At 40.4% G+C, this 26,042-nt stretch overlaps 4 protein-coding genes across 6 annotated transcripts in view; 2 read left to right on the top strand and 2 right to left on the bottom strand.

The window, feature by feature from the left end:
* Nucleotides 1-4,452, bottom strand: part of extl3 (exostosin-like glycosyltransferase 3) — a 42,923-nt gene extending 38,471 nt beyond the window's left edge. Inside the window, exon 1 of the mRNA XM_006792610.3 lies at nt 4,261-4,452. The gene's annotated coding sequence lies outside the window, so the exon portion shown is untranslated. The remainder of the gene's footprint in view (nt 1-4,260) is intronic.
* Nucleotides 4,453-5,517: 1,065 nt separating this feature from the next.
* riox1 (ribosomal oxygenase 1) lies at nt 5,518-11,046 on the top strand. Of its 2 annotated transcripts, none has more exons than XM_087851943.1 (15): nt 5,518-5,659; nt 5,791-5,934; nt 6,034-6,170; nt 6,802-6,901; nt 7,573-7,686; nt 8,035-8,141; nt 8,228-8,335; nt 8,824-8,858; nt 9,202-9,380; nt 9,684-9,788; nt 9,881-10,022; nt 10,133-10,253; nt 10,348-10,447; nt 10,531-10,617; nt 10,814-11,046. In XM_087851943.1, exons 1-15 carry the CDS (start codon nt 5,573-5,575, stop codon nt 10,871-10,873), a joined length of 1,626 nt encoding a protein of 541 aa, XP_087708069.1. In that variant the 5' UTR covers nt 5,518-5,572; the 3' UTR covers nt 10,874-11,046. The 2 variants fall into 2 exon arrangements, with proteins under 2 accessions (XP_087708069.1, XP_006792672.1); XM_006792609.2 differs by having other exon boundaries at nt 6,028-6,170.
* Nucleotides 11,047-11,088: 42 nt separating this feature from the next.
* ndufb1 (NADH:ubiquinone oxidoreductase subunit B1) lies at nt 11,089-13,290 on the bottom strand. Of its 2 annotated transcripts, none has more exons than XM_006792608.3 (3): nt 13,162-13,290; nt 11,763-11,911; nt 11,089-11,259 (listed from the first exon to the last, which is right to left on the bottom strand). In XM_006792608.3, exons 2-3 carry the CDS (start codon nt 11,900-11,902, stop codon nt 11,223-11,225), a joined length of 177 nt encoding a protein of 58 aa, XP_006792671.1. In that variant the 5' UTR covers nt 11,903-11,911; nt 13,162-13,290; the 3' UTR covers nt 11,089-11,222. The 2 variants fall into 2 exon arrangements, with proteins under 2 accessions (XP_006792671.1, XP_087708070.1); XM_087851944.1 differs by having other exon boundaries at nt 11,763-11,907; nt 13,162-13,240.
* A 153-nt stretch (nt 13,291-13,443) lies between these two features.
* cpsf2 (cleavage and polyadenylation specific factor 2) lies at nt 13,444-22,313 on the top strand. The gene is made up of 15 exons (XM_006792607.3): nt 13,444-13,587; nt 13,956-14,122; nt 15,838-15,997; nt 16,097-16,202; nt 16,302-16,431; nt 16,522-16,637; nt 16,774-16,961; nt 17,117-17,407; nt 17,571-17,671; nt 17,997-18,200; nt 18,321-18,473; nt 18,694-18,916; nt 19,119-19,433; nt 20,859-20,993; nt 21,894-22,313. The coding sequence occupies exons 2-15, from the start codon at nt 13,974-13,976 to the stop codon at nt 21,984-21,986; spliced, it is 2,364 nt and encodes a 787-aa protein (XP_006792670.1). The 5' UTR covers nt 13,444-13,587; nt 13,956-13,973; the 3' UTR covers nt 21,987-22,313.
* Nucleotides 22,314-26,042: the final 3,729 nt, after the last annotated feature.

Raw genomic sequence — 26,042 nt, 5'->3', positions numbered from 1 at the left:
TTCCAGTGACAAAGCCGAGGCTGCTGCTCATCTAAGTACTAACAATTACAAACACTATGTCCCAAGTGAGTAACTACAGACTTATTTTAAAAATAACAAGTGTCACATTGTTAGTTTGGAAAATCCCATCAGCATCAGGGCCAGGAAACCTCACTCTGGTAGTGCAACCACTTTGCTGCTTTTAGAGCAACCAAACACACTGCACTGCTTTAAGGAAGGTCACATGTGCGTTTCCTGAGGTTGCTGGAGTTACCCTGCCTACATACGACAACGTATTTGCATACAGTGTATTGCACTAAGGTGTACTTTCATTAAAATGTGAAGTAATTTAACATTTATGAATATTTTGCCCTGCCAGCCCTGAATAGAGTGCAAAGAATATAAACAGCTTCATTATGACTAGCTGACCAGCATTAGCATAAACACCGATAACGACTGTGGTTGTTCAGGTGCTTATCAATATTTTACTACTGACCAGCCTGGAACCTGGTTATACTGGTTCTCATACAGTAGGATTCTGCCAGATGCACTTGGTTTAAATCAAGCATATTCACTTCTAACCCAAACAGGATCCCATGCCAAAAAAAAACTGACTTCAAATCCAGAGCCTCATATTTTCATCTACAAGGTGACTCCCACCGTTTATAAGCAGCAAGTACTGAGGTGCAGCAAGTACTTCCCTGAGGCTCCTATATAACTATTAATCCTATAGCATATAATATACTGATGTAACACAGCAAATTTTTCACTTAAATGGCCACTAGACATGATAAAAATGAATAATGTGCACCTCAGGTATGTGTTTAACAAGAAAAGGATATTAGCAAGCATATTGTACCTTTTGGGAAATGCTAGTTTTAACACTGGTGTGTCTTGTGAAAGATGTTTATTGCTACTGTGTGTGACCACAAGAATAAGAAATCAGCCAACCCCTTAAAAAAGTAAATAAAAATAAAAACAACACGTGGCAGTGACACCTCCAAAAACTAGATAAATATCCTTATCCACAGAAGAACACACGCTGCCCTGTAATGCCCATATTCATCCACACTATAGTCCAATCTTATGGAGCCCCTCTGATGACATGGTCCAAAAAAAATAAATAAATTGTGGCCACAAAATACTACTTCGTGCCCTCGAAATAGTATAATGTGCCCAGGAAATACTTATTTGTGGCCACGATATACTATTTTGAGGCCACGAAATAGGTATAACGTGTGCACAAAATGCTAATTTGTGCGAACGAATTGGGTATAACGTGGCAACGAATTACGCATTTGTGGCAACGAAATAGATAATGTGCGCACATCATATTGATAGAATTCCTGGACAGCTGCGTAGAACATAAGCATAAGAGTAGGCTAAACCTATACACCATGGACAGAGACAGTATGATTGAGTTTTATTTTAGGCTGGGAATGAGCTACAAATGCATTTTGAAAAGCCTGGCAATGCAAGGAACCATTATTACCATTATTATTAGACATTTAAACAGGATATCGAAAGCCCGGTTGCTTTACAGACGTAAGTACGACCCGGACGCCGGGATAGATTTTATTGTCAACCAACTGCAAGGGCCTGGGAAGGATCACGGTTATCGGTCACGTGTTTCGCACCCACAAATTAGCATTTCGTGCGCACGTTATACCTATTTCGTGTCCTCGAAATAGTATTTTGTGGGCACAAATAAGTATTTCGTGGGCACGTTATACCCATTTCATGCCCACAAAGTAGTATTTTGTGGCCACAATTTATTTATTGTTTGGACCATGTCATCAGAGGGGCTCCGTACAATCTAACCGTATAAGTGTGGAAATTTCTAACCACACAAACAGCTGTGTGGTGATATTTCAGCTTTTGGACAGATCTTTATTGGCATGCTCTATGATAGATTTTGTGCTGCATCATCAAAAAAACACAAGTCTCTGTTGTTTATTATCATGACGCAAACACTTTAACAACCTGCTCTTGTTCATATCTCAGCACAGCAAGAAAAACATCAAGAGATGGAAGAATTCCTTCAAATAAAAACACTTCCTGTGATAACATCAGACACCGGCACTAACCGGATAGGAAGAAACTGCTGCCCAGTCTCAGACAGAACTCTAATAACACATGACAAATACAGACACGATTATCAATATTGGTTTTAAGATAGGGGAAAGTACATAAGCTCCAGGTGCAGTGTTCACAGAAGCCAATTTCCCTGCACTCCTCTTTCAGAATCAGAGTGTATTCAGCAGCTTTCACCAAGCGTCAAGTACAAATATAACATGTACTCAAACTCATTTGTCTCTTAAATATGATCTACTGACTTAAACGTAAAAGTAAACAAAAGGTATAATCTGATAATGCAATTCATTAAAGGCACAAATGAATTAACCTCACAGCTACAGCCCTACAACTCTGATACAGCAGCTATTAAGTGGAGACCTTGGGCAAAGACATGTGAGTGAAAACTGGTTCGCTGGTTATAGAAACATGCTTTAAAAGCAGTGCCCCAGGCAGAAACCTAAGGCTTCCCAAAAACATGCCAAGCCTTGCCTTAATATCAGCTACAGGGCTTTGTATTCTACATCTGCAAAGAGCTCACTCAGAGTGGACTTACACTCACTGGCCACTTCGTTAGGTACAACCACTCATAAATGCAAATATCTAATTAGCTAATTACATGACAGCACCTCCTTGCATTCAGACATTTAGGCACGCTGAAGGTCAAACCAAGCATGTAAATAACTTCACTTTTTTGCAATCCTCTGACTGGGAAAACATTACCTGGTCCTGGTCTCCATTTCTGCTGTGATTTTCAGGTGATAGAGACAAAATTTGGAGTAAACAACATGAAAGCTTGGATCTTTTCTACCTTTTATCAATGGTTCATGCTGCTGGCTGTATAATGGAACACTGTCACACTCTGGTTGCCTTAGTACCAACAGATCATCGTTTACATGCCACAGTGTACCAGAGTATTGTTGCTCACAGTGTCCATCCCTGCCCTCCGGCAGGATAACAGTCTTCCTACATAGATCAAATCATCTCAAAGTGCTTAAACACAACAATGAATTTACTGTACTCAAATGACCCCCACATGTGCAGTCGACAAATCTGCAGTAACTGTGTGATGCTATCACTTCAATAAGGACCGAAATTACTCATGAATGTTTCCATCACCTTGTTAAATCCATGCCACAAAGAATTAAGAGTTCAGAAAGCAAAGGCGGGTCCAACTTGGTACTAGAAAGGTGTAACAAAAGAAGATGCCACTGAGTGTAAGACAATACTCTGGAAAACTCCCTCACTGCTTTTAAAAAGTTTCATGCACTCAGTCTTAAACAATAACGTCCAGTTTTTGTTTGAGCTCAGTTTAATGTTGTGGTTATCTGGTGAGTTTACGTAATTCTCGGTCTACCCTCGTTTAAATAAACGAGATGATAGATGGCAAGGGAGTAACGAATGCTGAGTTTAGTCAAATAACACAAGGCAGCACATTACTCATATTATGGGAATCAATACTAGATAATGGGGTGGAACAGCCGGGAGATAAAGTCACTGAAAATAATATCTAAGAAGGAGAAAAAGCCAACTGATTAAGTGGTTAAGATGCAGTCCATGACTTAAAGCCATTTTTAAACTTTTCCAATCGTTGTGTTAAAACTAAAACATGTCATTACAATTGACTGCCTATTATGAAAGCAAATTATTATTTATTATTGGTGTGTAAACGATGACCGGTGAGATGCTAAAACTGTCGTCAGTGTATTAACATGAAACATGAATATGAATTATCACGACTGACAAGCAGCTCGATGTTGAACTGGCAGCGACATTTGTGACAATCTACACGCCATAAACGTGGCGCAGGTTTTGCAGGTGACAATAAAAAAAAAAAACGGGGGTTCAAATATTAAAGATCGAATTTTTTTCGGGGCAGCCCAGGTGGGTCATATTCAGACAACATTACAGCAAAGCCTCGACTACACCGGCTGTGTGCCGAGATCAAAGCAAAACACACTCACGACTAGCAGGGGCTACAGAAATCCACTCAACTACCTTTCGGGACTTTGAAAATTCACATCTAGGAACCAACGAGGACGAGAGGACATATTAAAGATGGCCAGGGGATTGCAGGGAACCACACAAGGGGCTACAAATCTCATCTCTCCAACTAGCTAGCGTGCTAGCCAGCAGTGGTCACAACAAAACGCATTTGCTCTGTACTACACTGGCAGACTGATGTTAGCTTCAGCGGCTACAACTCACCGGGATAGAGGAGTCCAATATGTCCTAAAAAACTGAGTGAAAGGCGCCAGGAATATCTGACACACCGCAGAAATCTCCGTGTGCTGAATCTGCAGGTCTACAGTCTCGGGACAAGCCTGCGGTGTTGCAGCATTTTCATCTCGCACCGCTTCCAGCACCATTAAAAGCTGCACTGTTGGAGCGACGGCTGGACAAACACGCAGCAAAGCATTATGGGAAACTGTGTCGATGCTACGGTGCCGTCAAACGCTGGAAATGCAGTGAAACTGCGCCACCTGGTGCCGGCATTATGGACTATAAAAAACAGATGTCTTCTAACAGGTGAACGGTGAAGTGGCTTATAGTTGGCGTTGGCCTATAGTTAACTAATGGTTCAACTGACGAGTTCATTAATTAGCAATTATTTGCCTTCATTCTTTTTCTTGTTTATTTTTTTATTAAGATATTTTATCACTGTTGTATGTGAATTTGTCCATTACCTAATTGAGCCTTTAACGTGAGTCTATTTATTTAAGGTAACATAAAGTCAAATAAGGGCTGTCAGCTGTGTACCAATCTGACTTCTGCACAACAGAACTGATGGTCCCAACCCCATTAAAAAGGCAAGAAATTCCACAAATGAACCCCGAGAAGGCTTCTGAACAAACTAGCAGGTGTAGAAGGCCCATATCTATGGGACTGATTTTTCATAATAATGCCCACTGAATGGAATCCAAACATCCAAAAGTGGGTGAAAAGGCCCACCTATGAAGTGAAAACCATCTCAGGTGACTACATCATGAAGCTCAATGAGAGAAGACCAAGTCAACAAAGCAAAGGATGGCTACTTTGAGGAATCAAAAATATAAGACATATTTGAGTTACTAATCTATTTTGTATTTGCTGCATAATTCCACATATTTTGCTTCATATATTTGATGTTTTCAGTATCTATCAACAATGTAGAACGTTATAAAATAAATAAAGAAAGAAAAAACATTAGCCTTTCTCTGTTGCTTCATTATCTTTTGGGAAAAACCTTTTTGTTTTTGGTAAATTTTTTGATTATTTTCCTGCCATCATATTGCTGTACAACAAAACATTTTTTACAATAAATTGTTTTAAATATTTTTAAATTCACACTGGTTTACTTACTTAAGAAGAAGAACAAGGAGAAGAGGAGAAATAATTGAATCAGGTCAAATCAAGCACACGTCTGTAGGTGGCGGTAAAGAGTCCATTAGAGAACAAATCGACACAACATTCGTAGAAAAAGAAGGGGCGCACAGGAGCATGTGTAGAAGTCGTGGGTTGGTGGTACATCGGGTATGAAATGGAGAGCAAACACATGTCAGCTTTTGCCTTGTATCAAAATTTAAAACCGGACCAGCCTCCTCCGGCTAAGAAGCCTCCAGTGCAGGTACACACACTTACCAAAGACTGAGTGTCTGATTGACAGCTGCACGAGGAGCAGCAATGACTCCAGCCCTCTCCTCTTTATCTGCACACTTCTGTCTTCTGGGCATTGTTTTAACCTCTGTGTTTTTATAGGTGGAAGTTAAGAAGAAAAAGAAAAAGGACAATGCAGCCTTTAAGCTCAAAGTCAAAGTTCAAGCGAAAGCTGAGAGGAAGAAGATGCGAAAGAAGCTTCACAAGCCGTCACAAAAAGAGGAGAATCAGAAGGAAGTTCCGCACGTGAGTGTGTTTACCTGCTAGTGTAAAGATAGAGGTTTAATGTCTTCTGAATTTCAAAAACGTGTAAGGCCTAATAGAGTGTGTATTTGTCAGAATCAGGTGACGGTGGAGTGTGTGAGCGCTGAGCCTCTCGAGACTCTGCTGGCAGACCTGGCAAAAGTCAACAACAGCAGGGAGAGAGCGAGCAAGCTGTTCCAGTGGCTCATCACCCCCATTCCTGACAAGATGTTTTTCAGGTACAAACAGCTGGCACTCTTTATCTCGACGCTCTTTATATATAAAGTTATATATATATTTTTTTTTTATTTTATTTTATTTTTTTACCTTTATTGACACCCAGTAACTTTTAGTACACACTTTAATATTCTGCTCCTTCAGTTACTTTACCTCACTTTTCATTTACGTCATTTACATGTAATAAGGTCCACAAGCACAAACAGGGGCCTTGTTTTAGGATCATGTATTAATGCTCACAAAACAATAAAACTGTTTGAAGCTAATAGGGGAGGAAAGGAGTAAAGCTGTGCCTGAGAATCTGTATTTCATCTGATGCTCATCAGGGAAAGTCCAAAGACTTTAGACACTGTTAAAACGTTATTTTTCTTGCACAGTAGTCTGGGGGATCTTTTGGGAGTGGTGATATCATTTTCCAGAAGCCTGATTGGCCATTAGCCAGTGATTTTTATACATGTTGATCTTTAATCTTGAACATAAACTGCTCTGGAGCAGGTTAGGTCTGCAGCATAAGTGACCTGTCTGAGAAATGAACTGCTGCAGCAATACTCAAACCCCAGGGTTAACCAACTAACTTAAATCATGCTTCTTAGTACAGGTCTTGGGTATTGATACATTTCCCTCTTTCCTCAGGGAAACATGGGAAAAAAAGCCCATCTTTGTCCAACGTAAGAATCATGATTACTACAAGGGACTGTTCTCCACAGCAGAGCTCGATCGCATTTTCAGAGAGGTAAGAAACCTGAAACTAAGTCTTAAACTTAAAAATGGATACTGCGTTTTTTCTTTTTCAAAACATTGAATTAGCACCAGGTGAGTCAGGGGAAGGTGCAAGTGGAACCAAGTACTTGAAATGTTTGGAGAATGGGTGGATAAACAGAAGACATAATCTCCCCATCTGTGTTTATCAGGGGACATGATGGATGGCAGGCTTTATTGGCACTTTTAAGGATTGTAATCTGTTACTGGAAGTCTCACAAATGTTTTAACCAAACTGGCACCTTTTTTAAACCTCTAATTCGGGGATGTCAATTTGGCCCGTCAAAGGCAAATCTGGCCCACTGGACAGTTTTGGAACACGTAAAGTCGGACAAAAATTTTGGGCTTTTAACTGTATTTCTCTGAAGTTTTACAGCTTTTCCTATTGATGAAGACCTCTGCCACAGCCATTCACATTACCAAAGTAATTAAGATATCTCAGGGATTAAGTGTTTAGTTAAACTTCTTTACACTGATAGAAAGGGGCGTTTCACTGGTCGACTGTATGTGGCCGCCATGTAAAATTAGAGACAACCCTGCTCTAATTGTGCAGACTAATAATCGTCCACAGCAGTTTGGTCATATCTGTTAGTATAATTAAGGAATAAAAGGCCTGAATATTTGTTGACTTTTTTAATATTTAAGGAAGATGTTCAGTATGGAGTGAACCTGGATGTCACAAGTTACACTAATGGCAAGAGAGAGACTCACAATCCTCCAGGGAGAGTGCTCCCATACACTGCGTGGGACTTCTATGAGGTGGGGACACAGTGCTGCAGGCTGCTGATTTATGATTATGTCTAAAGCAAGATTTCAGTGATTTCTGCATTTTTAATGTCCTGATTACTTTCCTAATAATTGGGCCCTTTGATGCAAATTAGCTGCATTCACTCACTCTGTGGGGATCATTAAAGCTTGTCCTCATTTTCATATTTTCTGGGACCACCTTCATTAAGAGAAAAATCAGATGTATATTTATGTACTAAGTAATATTTTAATTTGAATATTTTTCATTGCTGCATGATAGAAGTCATTCCATTAGCTGCATCAGTGCGCCATCTGCTCTGTGCTGCAGATTAGTAGTCATCTTGGTGTCTCAATTCCCAGAGTGGCTGCTCCCTCCGCATGCTGAATCCTCAGGCTTTCTCCTCCACGGTGTGGAACGTGCTGTCCATCCTCCAAGAGCAGTTTGGCAGCATGGCGGGAGCCAATATGTTAGTATTTGGGGCAAAAATCGGTCACATTGGGGAATACTCCATTTGTTTTGGTCTTGATCTGTGTGTGTGTGTTCTTCAACCAGATACCTGACACCACCTGGCACACAAGGATTTGCTCCACATTATGATGACATTGAAGCCTTTGTGGTTCAGCTGGAGGGGAAGAAACACTGGCGAGTGTACAGCCCAAGGTGAAAAATGGCAGGGGAACTTTCAAAAAAGAGCACCACAATTTTAAAGTCACGCTGTTGCTGAATTAATAGTGCATAATCATAAATCCAGAATAATATATCAAACACACTGCGTGTACATTATGCGATGTCATTTCATTAGTAAACCTCTGCAAATGTTTTAAATCAGCAAACTTGCATAACAGACTTATTTATAGTATGTGGGTCATGATGGACTAAAGTTTTATACAAAACTACTTAAGCATCCAAATCAGTGTTGATTGAACCCAGCGAAGCCTGAACCATGAAATAATTGCCAGAAAATTCTCATTTTTGTGAAACTGGGGTGTTTATTGAACCTTCAGACCAATTAAAACAATAATAAATTAAGTAAATTTGCATATGTGGGTTTTAATTTGTTTCATTTTTGCTATATCTGGTATTTTATATATATATATATATATTTTTTTTTTACGCTTTCATTTTCTCTTTTATTCCTTTTCTTTTAGATCAGACGATGAGGTCTTGCCCGTGCTGTCGAGTCGTGAGTAAAAACAAAACAAAACTAATCCTCTTAGTAGTTTTTAACGGTTGCGTTTTATTAGCATAATTATTTGATGCCTTTGGGTCTGAACCTCATGGGATCCTGGGGCAACAGGGGAATGGGTACTTTGTAAAAAGCACTTGTAATTAAAAGTAAGAGAATGATGGTGGAGTGGGTTTGATGAAGGAGGGCAGAAAAAGAAATATTTCATGTCTTGTGGTGTCACTTACAAATGATAAATTACTGATTTGTGGAAATAAAATGGTCTCTCTTGCTTGGAAAACAGAATTATAAATAAATATAATTAATGCTCAGGGGTGTCTGCTTTGTGATTTCTCTTCAGCAAACTTCGACCAGGCAGACATTGGTAAGCCGATCCTAGATGTGGTGGTAGAAGCCGGAGATCTCATCTACTTCCCTCGAGGTTTTATCCATCAAGGCAACTGCCTACCAGATGCACACTCTCTGCACATCACCATCTCCTCTTACCAGAAGAACAGCTGGGGAGATCTGCTGCAAAAGGTAGAAAAACCTCCCCGTTTCCCTCTGTGATGCATGCAGATGAAGACAACGGCCAAACTCTGAAACCAGTGCCAGTAGTTAGCAAAAGGGTATAAATCTTGCATCCAGCATGAAGTGGTTTTGCATTGCAGGTGAAGAGTAATAATCAAAGCAGTCTTTCCTGCTGACAGATGATACTAATGATTTCTGGTGGGGAGTATTTCGCTGACGGTTCATACATCACCTGTCTTTCTTAACCTAAGGATTGCCTAAGACAGTTATACTTACAAAAGGGTATTCATAATTTACTGCTCTTTTTTTCAGCTGGTCCCAGCAGCATTGGAAGTAGCAATGGAGGAGGACGTGGAGTTTAGACGGGGTTTACCTCTGGACTACCTGACGTACATGGGGGTACAGAACTCTGACAAGGTATTTAAATAAAGTGATTTTTACCAACTTTTCAGGTGTTGTCCTCATTTACTCCCAATTACTAGCTAAAGACAAAACTTATCTTTGTGTAGGAAGACCCACGCAGGGCAAAGTTCTTCTCTCGAATTGATAATCTGATGAAGAGGCTAACAAATTACGCACCAGTGGATGCTGCTGTTGATCAGAAGGCTAAAGACTTCATTCATGACTGCCTTCCTCCCGCTCTCACTCCAGGTATGTGATGGAGAGAGCTGTAATTGTTGCATTAGTTTTTGTTTTTTTTTTTTAAATGAGATGCATGTCACGATATTGCTTTTGATTCTAATTCATACCATCACCCACAGATGAACTGGTCACCAGTGTGAAAGGAGCACCTACGAGGTGGGAAGGTGGACAAGTAAAGGATGTGGGTGTACACATCACTACCCAGACTCAAATCAGAATTCTACGTGCTCAGTGTGCCCGGTAACACAGATTTTTTTTATTGACTATATGTTAAGGCTACCAATTAAAGCAGAAAAGTGTCATTGTCATTTGTCTTGTAAATCTTTATTGCCAGGTTATGCAATGACGGAGATGCCGTTCATCTTTACTACACCACTGACAACTCCAGAGTTTACCACAAAGAGGAGCTCAAGAGTTTTGAAATAAAACCAGAGGTAAAGATTGGTAGATGTTTGTCATCAAATGTCAGGTCTCGTAAACTGTGCTAATGATGGGGTTGACTTGTTTTTCCTCTTAGTACACAGATGCTGTCGAGTTTTTGATCCATTCATATCCCGGTTTTGTGACAGTAGGAAGCCTCCCATGTGAATCTGCGCAGGACAGGGTAATTATTACCTTCACACACTCTGTTATGTTTAGTTTTGTTTTTGGCAGAAGGTGTCTCGTATGTGGCAGCTTATTTTTAGTGTTTTAGATCGGTACCTGTATAAACGGGGTTTCTGCACAGTGAAATCACTTATTTGGTCCTGTGTTTCTCATTAGTGGTTGATCCTCATGTTTTTCCCTTTACTTTTTCCCAGATTGCTTTGGCTGAACTACTTTTTGAGAAGGGGATTATCCACACTGCAGAACCACTGTAGCACTAGATTCTTCCATCATGGTGACTGCATGAAGAGATCAAATCACTTTATACAAAATAAGATCTTCAGTGGAGAACATGTCTGCTCCAAGTAGCCTTCATTAGCTCGACTGGAAATGGATAATACATTTGTGATTTTGCTGTTCAACTAAAAATAAAATTTTTTATATCGTTTTTGGTCTTGTACAACCAGAATCATTAACAAGTACCAAATGATTTCAATTAATGGCATCTTTATTATTGGTTGATACAACTCAAAAACAGAGGTACAGGAGTCTTCTTAAATATTGTGATTTGAGGACACCCATTCGTTCACACCACACGACACAGGCTTTCAAGTAGAGAGCAGTCTACCTCCAGGTCACCTCCTCTCCAGGTTTCAGTTCCCTATAAAAAGAAGAGAAATTTGAAGTTTTGTAAGATGTTTGGCTTTCACAGAACAGAATGATGTATGAGCACAGTTTTACACCAGAAGATCACTACTGGAGTTATCGGCTGAAAGTGGAAAAGTGTAGAAACAAAAAGTGTTATATGGTAATCTATTAAAGTGGATTTGCATAGATATAGAAGGCAGTTGGTTATTAATTGAGTCTTTTTTAGGGGAAAAAAAAAATAGGAGATAGGAGTCAAAGTAACCTTAAGGATTTATATTACTAGCTTTTTAGGAAAATTTACAGGTGGATTTTTTATGAAATTGCAGATTTCATGTATCTATAACTTTGCCAAATTGAAAATATCCATGCACTAAACTAATAAGTCCAGACCATGGGCTATTGTGTACACAGTGACAAACATCACCATGAATTCAACATAGTAGCTTGTGTTTAAATTCAAGAATAACCTGAGGGATTTGTTTTGTTTTTATTTGGTGAACAGTCACTCGTTCTTACCTTCCGTACAAAGCACTCTTGTTTCTGAAAGCTGTCAACTTCTGGTCCTGTTGCTTGTCAAGGTACCATCCAATGACAAAGCCCGTGGGGACAAATATGTGCGCCCAGTACTGGCGGGCAAAGGCTGCCAAGTTCACCATGGTTCCTACCTAAAAAAAAAAAGGAAAAAGAGCATGGGTTTTATACTCCCAAATTAAACTTATGATTGCATTTGGACATTCATATTTGTATAATAAGAAGAATGGATACAGGAACATTTACCACTTTACCACTGTATTGCTGAACAGCCTGATCTCTGTTTAAGCTATTTGAAAAGCTAAATACTAATATAGCAATATCTTATTGCCTTCTTTTAAGATACACCATTGATACTGGCACCACATAGATACCCCTGTTAAATAAACAAATCAGTTATTAATTCATGAATTTAAATGAGGCTCTCAAATGAATACGGGTAAATGTAAACTAAAATAAAATTAGGGGAAATACTGTTAAAAGTGTAGGAAATCAGATCACTTACAACTGAAGTGACTTATTAAAAGTAATGAACGCAACGACAGCTTTCTGCTTTTAATTCCATTTCTTTCCATTTAGTTACACAGATTTAGATTTTGCATTTACTCGGGTTATCTTTGTCTAATGTTAAAATTTGTTTGATCTCAAACATTTCAGTGAAACAATTTTTTTGTTTTTTAAACTAAGAGATCAGGAAAGGGAGAATGCTTTTTCATAACACTACATCTATATCGTGCCACCATCATTATTTTGATCATGCTGCGAGTCCCAATCATTAAAAGAGACGTTGTAATCTCTAGCAACATGTAGTATTCTGGGGTAGCCCATGTTCATAGATTTAGAGGACCTGCAAAAAACTTCTAGAAAACAAAATCAGCTAATGTTCTCAACTAAAAATGACAGACATTTGCTTGCACAATAAGCACAACAACCGAGTGTCTTTAAACGCCTACTTTAGATTCTAAGAATGTGTACACGTTGACAGTGATTTACAACACTTCTTTATGCACTTCAATGAGGTTTGACAGGCAAACCTCATTAAATGCACATCAAGCTATGTCAAAGAACAGACCACGGTCACTTCAGTTCTCATATGGTAGCCATGCATTACATTACAGCTATATATATATATATATATGAAGCTGAATACTAAATATCCGGTAAGTCTGCAGATCGTTCATCACAAACTTTTGGTATCCTAGAGAGAGGCACTTGGCTAGCTAGCCTGTCAGCTAGTTAGCCTTAGCAATATGTTTCAAGATGTAGTTAAGGATTATTTCTAAGCTGCACTGGTTACTGTATTTTTAGTACAACAAGCACATTAAAACGCACTGACTCGACCAAAAAAGAATAATGAATATAATATTAATATCTAAAATAATACCTTCTGTTTACACCAGCCGCGGCCTTCAGCTTCTCATTCAGCAAGCGAAGGACATCGGATTCTACCAACTGTAAACTTACGATGAGGTGGTTTCATATTTTTAAATAATAAATTTTAATGTCAAAGCAAAGTAGTGGAATATTAGATACGTTCCAACACTGAAAATATGATGTTAAAGGTGATGTGTTCAGATACCTTTCGAAAAAAATCTAAATGTAGTGTTTTAGAAGAGATTTAGAATGATTTAGTAACGACACCACCATTTGTGGTATGCTCCGTTGCCCTCTCACACATGATGCAGCGGCAAGTATGTCCGCCGCTATCAAAAACGCGAGCCAAAATGGTTTAATTTGGGAATAACAGAAAAAAGATTGTTTGTTTGTTTTTTTTATTCCGGAGGACTAATCCATTATTTTACAATTAATGGTATGGTGCACGCTCCTTTGTTAGTTCATTTACACTCATTAGCTAGCATTGTAAATACACTTTGCTGGGCAATCTGCTAACAACTCTGAGCTAGCTGTGGCTAGCGACAAAACTATGTTTACATTTTATTTACTTACAGCCTGTAAGCTGCATACATCACTGGTTAAAATTGTGCAACATTACGCTATTAGCCTCACACACATTTTAATGGCAAACTCCAACCATGGTTGTGTTTGTTTTCTTTGTTGATTAAATTGAATGACTTTTCGCAGAGTCGCACTCTCACACATAAAGAGCCACGCGCCTTAGAGTTAGTAGGAAAGGTTCCGTGGTGAGGATAACATGCAAGCACAAATCTTATATTTCAGCTCGACAACTGAAGAACCATGACGTCCATTATCAAGCTGACAGCCGTGTCAGGGGTTCTGGAGGAGTCTGCCCTTTGTTACCTGCTGCAGGTGGATGAATTCCGCTTCCTCTTGGACTGCGGCTGGGATGAGAACTTCTCCACTGAAATCATAGATGCTATGAAGAGGTCAGTATACCGCCAGTCTTTCAAAAAGAGTTGATGTTTCTATTTTTATTTTTTATTTTTTTTTAACTCTTAGCAAAAAGTAAATGTGCCTTTATGAACTCACTAAACAGTAAACCCACAGCAGTCTAGTTTATTGATGACTGACCTCCCCACCGCGAAGTAGGGGAAAGAAAGCTTGTGCCGACTTTTTTACTGCCATAAAAGAAAGTTTATAATACTACTACTACTACTGCCCGTCACCCCTCCCAGGGTATGGGCCGCCAAAGGTAGATCTCCAGAGATTTCTGGTCTGGCCATTCTTTGTAGATGGGTCCAGGTGTAGCCCATCATTTATAATACTATTGTAAAAAGCTTCTAGTCCACAGATTATATGGTTCTGTTTGTTGGTTTCTGTCATGCCACATATTAGACGATGGGTGTAGGTTTTGTTTGAGTCTGAGAGTCATCTCCGAAGAAATCTTAACATCAAAAACCCAATGTACCTCACTTATGTTGAATTTGTACTTTTTCTGTCTCATCTTGTAGTAGAAGATTATCAGGCACAAGGTTCAACATATATGAAGAGATTTCAAAACTTAGTCCTTTTCTTCTTTATGCTTTCATTAGCATGGATAAATGTATGTCTTCTAATTCTTGCTCTATTGCTGTTTCCTATACATATATACAACATGAATTATCCTAATTAATACTCTAATGGCAATTTTGTAGATGTTAAGATTTTCACTGGGCGAAAGAATTAGATCAGAAGGACAGTTCCGGTTGAACAGTTTGGAGACAAAATGTACGTGTGTTTGTGTGTGTGTGTGTGTGTGTGTGTGTGTGTGTGTGTGTGTGTGTGTGTATATATATATATATATATATATACATACACACACAGTCATACTGCCCTATCAGCACTCCAGCTGTAAAACCCTGTGTATTATAGTGCTTTATCACCAATGAGGAATTTCATACTCGTCATTTCTAACTGTATCGGTTGGATGAACATCTATAGAGTCAAGAATAAAAGGCACAGCTCTACTTTTGAGGCTTCCAAACTACCTAAACTCTCCTCTCTTCTCACATCTAATAACAACAGCTACAGAGACAGTGGTTGAATTGTAACTTCCAGAGAAAAAATGTTTTTTAAAGTCTTATTTTAGTGCAAACTCAGGAAACCTCTAAAGTGATTTTTACACAATTTGAATAGCTATCTTAACACCAGGAGTATCAGAAGTAACCCTTGAAGCTCTTGCTTATAGAGCAAAATGACTGGGTTTGTATCAGAAATTGGTGAGGGTGGTCTCTGGAAAAAAAAACCAAAACTATTTCAGTGGTTGCCACGTCTTTATTGATATGTATTGAGGTGTCAAAACTCATCATTAAGGGTACAGGGCAGTTCATGAAATATCATCTTTGTTGAGGGGGAAAGCATTAAACACAACTTTAAATATTTCCAATGTGCACATGTTAGTTGGCTTTGTTTCTGGAACTGTGCACCTTCTAATCTTGAATGAATCGCAAACTGTCCTCAAAGTAGAAGCCTATATTTCCCTTGTAAAATGTAAAGCTTTATTATCTGTTTGGACCCCTTGTGAATGCGTATTGTTCTCCTTTAAAGAAGAAATTTTGATCTTGTGAGATGAGACTGTGCGATTGAATAAAGATTTGAATTAAACCACTCCACTTTTCTGGGACTTGAACCTGCTGCAATGCTCTTTTTTCCCCCTCTCCAGACATGTTCATCAGGTCGACGCTGTGCTGCTCTCCCATCCCGACCCCATACACTTGGGAGCCCTGCCATACGCTGTGGGCAAACTGGGGCTGAACTGTACTATCTATGCCACGATTCCTGTCTACAAGATGGGGCAGATGTTTATGTACGATCTGTATCAGGTAAGAAGGGGATGTGGGTAATGCGTGATTTAATTAACAGAGGTTCTTTTTGGCTTGATTACCATTGCTTTATTAAATTCTCTCTTTCTTTCCATGTAGTCCCGAAACAACAGTGAAGATTTTACACTGTTCACACTTGATGATGTGGATGCTGCTTTTGATAAGATCCAGCAGCTGAAATACTCTCAGATTGTCAATTTGAAAGGTGTGTTTTATTTGCAGAACATCAGAAGTCAGGTGTTATTCCCTGTTTATGCACCACATATAACAATGTGTTTGTTTATGTATTTTTTTTACCTGACAGGAAAAGGGCACGGCCTTTCCATTACTCCTCTTCCAGCCGGTCACATGATTGGAGGCACTATTTGGAAAATTGTGAAGGATGGAGAGGAGGAGATTGTTTACGCCGTGGACTTTAACCACAAGAGAGAAATGTAAGCAAAGAAAACGTTAATGTGAAATGAAATTTTACTGTTTTTAGTTTGGCTCATTGTTAATGCATTCTTTTTCTCTGTGTACTCCAGCCACCTCAATGGCTGCTCATTGGAGAGCCTCAGCCGTCCATCCTTACTTATTACAGACTCCTTCAATGCGGCGTATGTACAACCACGTCGTAAGCAAAGAGATGAGCAGCTACTTAGTACGTATCAATAGCCACTGGGCGCTTTAACACTAACACTATTACATCAATGTTATGCGAGTTCAAACTGCCATATTGTAACGGTTACAGATTTTATTATGTACATTTGTAATTCTCTTTTTCCGTTCTTCCACAGCCAATGTGATGGAGACCCTGCGTGGTGATGGCAATGTCCTTATTGCCGTAGATACAGCTGGGCGTGTGCTGGAACTGGCTCAGCTCCTGGACCAGATTTGGAGGACGAAGGATGCTGGGCTCGGAGCTTACCCACTCGCTCTGCTTAACAATGTTAGCTACAATGTAGTGGAGTTCTCAAAGTCCCAGGTACCGTTAACTGTTTGGTTTTTTTCACATCGGAGAAACTATTGAAATATTCAGATTTTTTTCAGTCAAAACTTTAATTTTGTTACAGAGAAAGCACAGCAAATAATACATAATTGTTATAATTCATGAATTCATTAATCACTGATCCTTTCTAGGTGGAGTGGATGAGTGACAAGCTCATGAGGTGTTTTGAGGACAAGAGGAACAACCCGTTCCAATTCCGACATTTGACCCTGTGCCACAGTCTGGCAGACCTGGCCCGAGTACCCAGCCCCAAGGTGGTGCTCTGCAGCCAACCGGACCTTGAGTCAGGGTTTTCTCGAGAACTTTTTATCCAGTGGTGTCAAAATGCAAAAAATTCCATCATCCTGACGTACCGCACCACACCTGGAACCTTAGCTCGCTACCTCATCGACAACCCTGGAGAAAAGATGCTGGATCTGGAGGTGAGGCCTGTAGTCATAATGTTGATTTGCTGTACCAGAGGGTTGATATCTGCCCCATGGGAAGCTCCTGATGCTAATATGCAGACCCGGCTGAGGAAGAAACAAAACGTGTCAGTTTGTCATTTACACCGTATCCATTTGCCACTTTTTCTTGTTACAACAGGTCAAGAAGAGAGTAAAACTCGAAGGCAAGGAGCTGGAAGAATACCTGGAAAAGGAGAAACTTAAGAAAGAAACTGCTAAAAAACTTGAACAAGCAAAAGAGTAAGTTTCTGCAGAAAAAGACATGAGATGACTCGTAGCTTAAGGGTTGCATGTATTTTCTCGTTGACGCTTTTGGTGTTACAAAACGTTTCATCAGTCAGTTCACGAGTACGACAGCAAATTAGGTTTGGAAAAAAATGCAAACTGTGGTCTAGACTGCAAATCTCAAACATGCTGTTTAAAAGGAAATCTGTAACTGCGAGATGAGTCATAACACTTTTATGACAAACATTTATATTCTGCTACCGAGCAAAAATAAGTTGTCTGCTCCTAGATAAATTAAACTTTTAAGTATAGAATTAATATTTATTTTATGGGTTTGCAGGGTGGATGTGGACTCCAGCGATGAGAGCGATATGGATGATGATCTGGATCAGTCGGCTGTAGTAAAAACCAAACACCACGATTTGATGATGAAGGGCGAGGGCAGCCGTAAAGGCAGTTTCTTCAAACAGGCCAAAAAGTCATATCCAATGTTCCCCACACACGAGGAGAGAATCAAATGGGACGAGTATGGAGAAATCATCAGGTACTCGATACTAATGCACAAAAACATCAGATGACTGATGAATCCAGGAGGCCACTAATGTGAAACTCTGACTTTTATCAATGATAATATAATAATAAAAACCAATGTTACCTTTTAAAGGCTAGAGGAGTTTCTGGTTCCTGAATTGCAAGCCACAGAGGAGGAGAAGAGCAAATTAGAATCTGGTTTGACCAATGGAGATGAACCTATGGACCAGGATCTGTCTGTAGTCCCCACAAAATGCATCTCAAGCACAGAAAGTCTTGAAATAAGGTCAGTGATCATTGTGATAATTTGGCTGTGTTTTCTCAGCCATTTTAACTGGCCATTGGCAAACAGTACAGTAGAATCCACCTCCACGTGATTGAATATCAACCTGTATGATGCTGAAAATTGTTATGTGTAGTCAACAAGTCTCTGGTGTCTCTGGCGCAGTTCTTGTCCTAGCAAGGGTAGAGTTCAAAGACTTGACCTCATCTCTGTTTCTTCACAGAGCAAGGGTCACGTACATAGACTACGAGGGTCGCTCTGACGGGGACTCCATAAAGAAGATTATCAATCAGATGAAGCCCAGACAGCTGGTGATTGTTCGTGGGCCACCAGAAGCCAGTCTGGACCTGGCAGAGTCCTGCAAGGCTTTTAGCAAGGACATCAAAGTTTACACGCCTAAACTGCAGGAAACTGTGGATGCCACTAGTGAAACCCACATCTACCAGGTTAGCTTCATTTAAGGCCTGTGTAATTATATTTTTAATAAAGTGTGTTTATTTTTCTTTTTCCCCCCCAAAATTTAGTAATGGGTGCATTTGATCTTTTACCTTAAATGTGTTTTATGACCTTAAATATGAAGTATTGTGTTGCAATCCTTCCAAGACTCGTCAGGGTCTTCATACTATCTTGTTTTCTGTCCTGGTAAAGGTGCGGTTAAAAGACTCCTTGGTGAGCTCTCTGCAGTTCTGCAAGGCCAAAGACACGGAGCTAGCGTGGATTGACGGTGTGCTGGACATGCGTGTAGTGAAGGTGGATACCGGCGTGATACTGGAGGAGGGTGTGAAAGACGAGGCGGAAGAAAGCGAGCTGGCTATGGACATCGCCCCCGATCTTGGCATTGACCCCATCAACATAGCAGTCACGGCACAGCGAGCCATGAAGAACTTGTTCGGAGAGGACGAGAAGGAGTTTTCTGAAGAGAGTGATGTCATTCCCACGCTGGAACCACTGCCACCAAACGAGGTGGGGAGCAGAAATCTTGCTGTCTTGAATGATTTTGCAGTTCTTTTTGATTATTTGATTATGAGTAATTAAGTTTCTGAGAGACTCAGACAAAAAAATGCATAACCATTTCTTAGCCCTATAAACTGTGTTAAGGTTTATGTTGCATAATGCATCCACACACTGTATTTAAAAGCTGGACAATCTTCCATGTATTTCTAACTTTTCTTTTTAAAACTTTAAGTTTGACTTTCTTTCCATCTCCAACCATGCCCATATTGGACAAGATATCGCAAGCTAGCTTGGTTAGCAATGTGCTATGGTGTTTTCTAGTGATGTGAAATGAGATGTTAATTTTGGCTTGTGCAAAACAGCAAATTTCTGTACAGCTGTTTTGCTGTACAAAAATAACACTTAGATTAAGACTGATTGTTACATGTGACTCATAGAGTAGCCCTACTCTAATCTATTCATCATTCTTTTGGAAGGGGGTTTCCCCCAAGGGGCCACATAAAAATCAGGACTATGCACGACTGCACCAATAAGCGGAACTTTTTGGCCTGCAAAATAACTGTCACAATACTGTCACATTATATTGAAGAACACTTGAAATTAGCAACTGAGATCATAAACAAGTAGAAAAACATTTATGAGCTCATAAATCAAAGAAAAGAGTGGACAAATTTTCACACAGAGTTCTCACCCCCCTGTCGATCAATAGCCATTTAAGGCATGTTTTCATTGACTTTACTTTTCAAGCCTAGGGGCTACAGCCAACTCTCATGAACCATCTTTATCTGCTCTGAGATAGTCTCCTAATTGTGAGCTCACAAAATTCTGCTTATATCTTCCAGCTCTAAACTTTTTCTCTTCGTCTCCCAGTGTCAGGCTCTGCACATGTTCTAAACACATGTTTGAGTGGAGGACTTTCAAATATTCACTTTCAAGTTTATTTTGCTGCTGTAGAGTTGTTAGATATTTTTGAATGAGAGATCAAACACAGTCTGTTTTTCCCAGGGTGCCCCAAACATTTAGATGGGTCAGTGATGTTGTACGAGTGAGTGGTCCCACCTCTGACTGCGAAGAAAGCTAAAGAGGGTGGAACGAATGCTAAATAGGACGCTTTGTTTCGATTCAGCTCAGAGAGAATATGTGATCGTAAGGCTTGTTTTTGCTGCTGCTCATTTTGACAGGTAGCCTCATTTCCTTGCAGTAATGCAAATTGTTTTGGCAAATGAAACAACATGAGCAGCAAGTGACTTTTAGGCCCAAATAGCTGCTACAATTAGTGCATAAAATTTATTTTGGCCTTTTAATGTCGTTTGACCAACGTGTGATGCAGAAATGATCCCAAGGCTCGTGATGTGATTGTGATAGTCTGCGTCCAAAAGAGTGAACAAGGAGTCTTTGTAGGACAAGTTTGACCCTGTTTCACTCTCTCTTCAGATTTCAGGGCATCAGTCGGTGTTTATCAACGAGCCTCGTCTGTCTGACTTCAAGCAAGTCTTGCTGAGAGAGGGCATCCAGGCCGAGTTTGTGGGAGGAGTGCTGGTATGCAACAACATGGTGGCCGTCCGCAGAGTAAGTGTCCTTCCTTCCCATGAAAGAATACTAGATAGATAGAAAACCAGTCAATTAGTCATATTAAACCTGCCAGTGTTTTAAATAATGACAAATAATGGTGTTTTAAATGCTGTTTGAAAGACCTTTTCTCTTTACACTCCTGGCTATAGTGACATGAGACTCTAAGCCATCAGATGCAGCTATGCACAGTTGTCCATTTGTTTGATGATAGATTGTGGATCCCGAGCAGTTCCTTACGGTGCACTGAGCACATCATTTTATATGTCATGGGAAAGTCTGGGGTGTAGAGAAAAACAGGTGGAACTAATAGGCTGTAAATCTGCTTCCTGTTTTCTCTTAAAGTGTATTTGCATGAACAGGAGGAAGAAAACTGGTTTTAATGTTGATACTCTATAGGTACCTGACTGTTTTTCTAAGACAGACTTGAAAAATTGAGTACTTTAACGTTTCTTTACTTAAGCACAAATACCCCAAATGGTAGTTTATGCACAAAGAGAAACAAATACAGCGTGCGTAAGTAGGCTACCAAAGCTCCAGCAGCAAATTAAAACATCCCACCTCAGACAAAAGATGCAAATAAGAAACACAGGCAAAGCTTCAGAGCTACAGAGAAAGTAGGAGTGAGCCAGGATACTAACAACAAACTGCATAATTGACAAGAACTTAAAATAGATGCAACCCAGAAAAGGGAATCAAAGACAGCCGAGACTCAAAGGAGTGCGGTGTTTAACTGTAAAATCTTGATGCAGATTCATTAGACGCTTTCATCCAAGTTTGTTGGAAGGAATGGGGAACACACTTGTTTTTAAGGTCTGGTGTGACGTACAAGGCTGGTGAAGGCTTGCTGTGTGAAGACCTGGTGGATGACCTGTGCATGTTTGCGCTCTCTTTGTCCAGACGGAGGCCGGACGCATTGGCCTGGAAGGCTGCCTGTGTGACGACTACTATAAGATCCGGGAGCTGCTGTATCAGCAGTACGCTGTTGTATAGCTGCAGCAGAGCACACCATGGAAATACAGAGACAAGCCTTTACAAGGACTTTACCCAGAGAAGATGCTTGTACCTCTTCCCTATGAGCAGTTCCGACTGTTTCACTGCAAACCGTGTTGTACATTTTCCTTTTCCTGTACCTTTTATAATTTCTTTTCCAGGTAAATTTTTTTTATTGGTAGTTTACCTCAATAATGGCAAAGGCAGATGCTTCCATGGACTGACATCTTTGTGTGAACAGATTCTGAAGTCCGCCCTCTTTATAATTACATCCAAGTAAATGTTTTGGGCCTCCAGATCTGTCATTAAAAATCTTTTTTTTTCCAAGATGTATTTATGTTTGTCTTAAATGTCCATAACTTCAAATGCTGGTTATTCAGTCCTACAGTTATGTTGTGTCACTTGCCTATTCACGCATTCATTACTGCTTATATAAGGTAAAATCGAAAACTTCTCAGAATCCTTACTGGGCTGGCATGTATATTGTGCTTTTTCCAGTGTTACTGACCACTCAGAGCACTTTATACTACAAGCCCACATTCGTATTTCACATATACTCATACAGGACTTTATGCTGTGCACTTAAGCTCTTTATCTACCTTCCATTCACACCTACAGCCACTTTAGATTCACCACTGCACTTCTTTGGGCTGTGGGAGGAAGCCAGAGGAAGCCCACACAGGCACAGAGAGAGCGCGCAAACTCCACACAGAAAGGCCCCGGCCTACCTGGAGATTCGAATCCAAAATGTGGCCGATTTAATTCGATAATCTTCTCTTCCACCTCTGTATGTTTTCACTGCGCACGGCAGAGGCACACTGGCAAGGAAAGAGAAGATGGTTCCAGCAGTTTGGCCTTGACAAAGCTCCAGAGCTTCATATTAGTTCTCTCAGAATCTACACTTTGAGATGAATTCAGATCAACTGATATTGAGGAATACACACACAACCAGACAATGATAAACCTAACCAGTGCAAAAATGAAAATAAGCCAATAAGCAAAACTAACTGCAGACTGATAACACAAAAAAATCAGCATATGATGTGTCACATATGCTGATCGATCTATCACTACAAATACTTTGCTACCTATTAGTTTAGCTAGTTGTGTATTGACACCAGATGGAGACATTTTTCAGCTGTATGTAAGCAGCCTCTGAATACCCATATCAAATCTGCCCATGCAGCAGGACCATCTGTAATACAGCGCCGAGATGACATTGTCCCCGAAAGTGATCATTGGGATTGAATATAATTCAGCCTGCTTGTAGTAAGCCAGGATTACTGCTCTTTTTATATGTTAAGTAACTGTCTCACAGTTATAGAAATAAACATAAATGTTGCCTTCCTGGCTTTAAAATAATAATAAGAGAAACACTTGATCAGTTTGCTTTCTTATCTTTTTCTGGCACACGTGGATATACAGCCTCACCTCTGCCGTGCCCCAGTGAGGTGTGACTGCTTGTATTAAAGCTGGGCGATAAAAGCGAGTGCTGAGGATGGAAGGGGAGGCACGGTGTCACTGCCGGCGTGATGTGTCCGCTGCAGCCGTGGTGGCACACTGACTCGGCTGATTACATTCGCAGTGTTGTGTGAATCCCCGGGGTAGATCCTTAACACGGGCAGCTGTGGAATGTCACTTTTCTGGATATACCAAAACAAACCCTCTCCCCATCCTGCCTCCCCACAAATCACCCCCAACACTCCAGCATCACACGTGCTGGCAGCGTGACATCACAGTGGTGGAGACTCCTCCTATTATCATAGCGTGCTAAACAATCACAGGGGGCTACACAGTCCCACACATGCCCACACGTACACAGTAGCGAAGCACGCAGTGTGAGGGAGTGTATGTGGGGACGGATGATCATGCACATGGTTGGAGGAGCATGGATGGCTGGCTGACATGCAGGCCTGTTTTTACACAGTTGCATAACATACAGTTTTGCACTTTAGAAACATTAAATTTTAAATGCTCTTTTTTAATCCGTGGCTCACACAGATAACCATGTCATGTTCAGAAAGGCACCAATGACGCCTTTATTTATTTCTCCGCCTCCCTGCCTAAACCTCAGTAACCTGTGACAGACAGAAGCTGAGTGGGAGATGGAGAGCTAGAGTGGAGATGAGAAGGAGAGAGAGGAGCTCTTCTGTGCCATAGAGCATGGCAGGCCTTGCCCAGTCACTGCTTTTCATTTTGATAATTGACCGGCAACGCCAGAAATGTCCATCAGCTAATCCTCTTAGCTTTCATAATGCTGACTCTGTCACAGAAGCCCCTGTTTTAATGTAACGAGCAGCTAAGCCCAGAGCACAGGGCAGAATCGCCCAGGGGCAGAGAGGCCGCTCTGCCCTCTGGAGGCCACTAAGAGAGCTGCTTTTCACTCAACATGCACCTCCAATCTGCCGGTTGATGTCATATCATGAACCCATACCCAGGTTGACCACCCCTGTGCCTTTCATGCTGTAGTCACTGGCACCAAACTGCACTCAAAAAACAAGCATCTTGGTCGTGCATACCCATTCATCTGTGTGGATCGGAGGATGAATGAATTTAATCCCTTTTGAATTCCTGGTCTCTTCACTAAGCAGACCACTTAATGCCAATGACATCATTGTAATAATGTGAAACGGGGACAAATTTCTATGAAACCACACAATATTCAAACATAACATAAGGCACAAAAATCCCATGATATCCTGCTCTAAAAATGGAACTGTCACTCAGCCCAAATGGACATTGTGATGACATTCTACTGGTTTTGAGATTAAGCATGGATTCTAAATAACCAGCAATCATGGCTAAAACTAGACATTTGAAAGATTTGGAAAATTTTTATGCACCTTTGTACCTATACTCTAAGACTCTAAGATAAAGACATTACAAGATTCAGGACATTTAAAATTTTGTATTTTTTTTTTGGTAAGAACTTGTGACATAAATACACCCATAGGAAACATTATCATGTACATCTGTTCAGCTGTTAAAAACTCTAATCAGCCAATCACATGGTGGCAACTCAGGGCATTTAGGCACATAGACACGGTCCAGACAACCCGATGAAGCTTAAATTGAGCATCAGAATTGGGAAGAAAGGTGATTTAAGTGACTTTGGGTGTGGCAAGGTTGATGGTGCCAAGCCAACTGGTCTGGGTATTTCAGAAACTGCTGATCTACTTTCTGATCTGATTTTCATTCCAACTCTCCACCACAATGGGAAAGACCAAAGAGCTGTCAAGTCTTGGCATACATCAGGGACAAGCCTGTAGACCTGCAGGGGGTTGGAATGGGCTACAAGACCCTCAGCAAGAAGCTTTGTGAGAAGGTGAAAACTGTTGGTATGATTATTCAGTAATGGAAGAAATATGAAGAATCCCAGAACTACATGGGAGGAGCTTGTTAATGATCTGAAGGCTGTTGGAGCCACAGTCACCAAGAACACCATTGGTAAGACACTACACAGTAATGAATTGAATTTTTGTGGCACCTTGTGAGCATGAACCCACAGCTGGGCCAGGAGGGGAAGGAAATGTGCATATGTAGTGGTGTGAAGGAAAACTTTTTTTGGCTCACTTCCCAGGAGAGCAATTTCACTGTATTGAGTGGGTGTCATCTTCGGGTTATCACATCCCCAGTTAAGAGTTGGACAGAAACAAGGCAGATTTTGCAGGTGGTGTGACTCAATGTGGATTTTCTTTTGAAACCTTTCGCTAATCCTGCGGCATTATTCATATATTTAATAAAGTGAATCACAGAACTGATAGGAAAGGAGTACAACTAGAGAAACATAAGGGAAAAAACTCAACTGGGGTTGAGTTGTCACACATAATCAGGCACGCTCCTACATGTGAAGTGGCTGTGTTCATTGCTAGGTAGCTTAAAGCTACGAGTGCTCCAATTTGCATGAATGCTACAAGGTTAAAATTAGCTTCTGCTTCTGAACACACCTTAAGAATTTCCTGACTTACAAGAAGTTGCTGCGCCTGCCTGCGGTTCCTCTATACCAGTTACCAGTGAAACAAGGTCTTCTACAGACTGCTGCATTATGAGCTTTTT

Source organism: Neolamprologus brichardi, chromosome 15 (assembly GCF_056152115.1).
Source record: "Neolamprologus brichardi isolate AB-2024 chromosome 15, ASM5615211v1, whole genome shotgun sequence".
In the NCBI taxonomy this organism is placed as follows: Eukaryota; Metazoa; Chordata; class Actinopteri; order Cichliformes; family Cichlidae; genus Neolamprologus; species Neolamprologus brichardi.
This window is presented reverse-complemented; position numbering and strand designations above follow the sequence as displayed.

Excerpts from the sequence above, each read along its gene's own strand:
- cpsf2 (XM_006792607.3), top strand. The coding sequence starts at position 13,974 with ATGACGTCCATTATCAAGCTGACAGCCGTGTCAGGGGTTCTGGAGGAG. Across the intron at positions 16,962-17,116 it reads TGGAGTTCTCAAAGTCCCAG|GTGGAGTGGATGAGTGACAA; the intron begins GTACCGTTAACT and ends GATCCTTTCTAG. Across the intron at positions 20,994-21,893 it reads ACATGGTGGCCGTCCGCAGA|ACGGAGGCCGGACGCATTGG; the intron begins GTAAGTGTCCTT and ends CTCTTTGTCCAG.
- ndufb1 (XM_006792608.3), bottom strand. The coding sequence starts at position 11,902 with ATGGTGAACTTGGCAGCCTTTGCCCGCCAGTACTGGGCGCACATATTT. Across the intron at positions 11,260-11,762 it reads AAGAGTGCTTTGTACGGAAG|GGAACTGAAACCTGGAGAGG; the intron begins GTAAGAACGAGT and ends TTCTTTTTATAG.
- riox1 (XM_006792609.2), top strand. The coding sequence starts at position 5,573 with ATGGAGAGCAAACACATGTCAGCTTTTGCCTTGTATCAAAATTTAAAA. Across the intron at positions 6,171-6,801 it reads CCTGACAAGATGTTTTTCAG|GGAAACATGGGAAAAAAAGC; the intron begins GTACAAACAGCT and ends CTCTTTCCTCAG. Across the intron at positions 6,902-7,572 it reads TCGATCGCATTTTCAGAGAG|GAAGATGTTCAGTATGGAGT; the intron begins GTAAGAAACCTG and ends TTAATATTTAAG.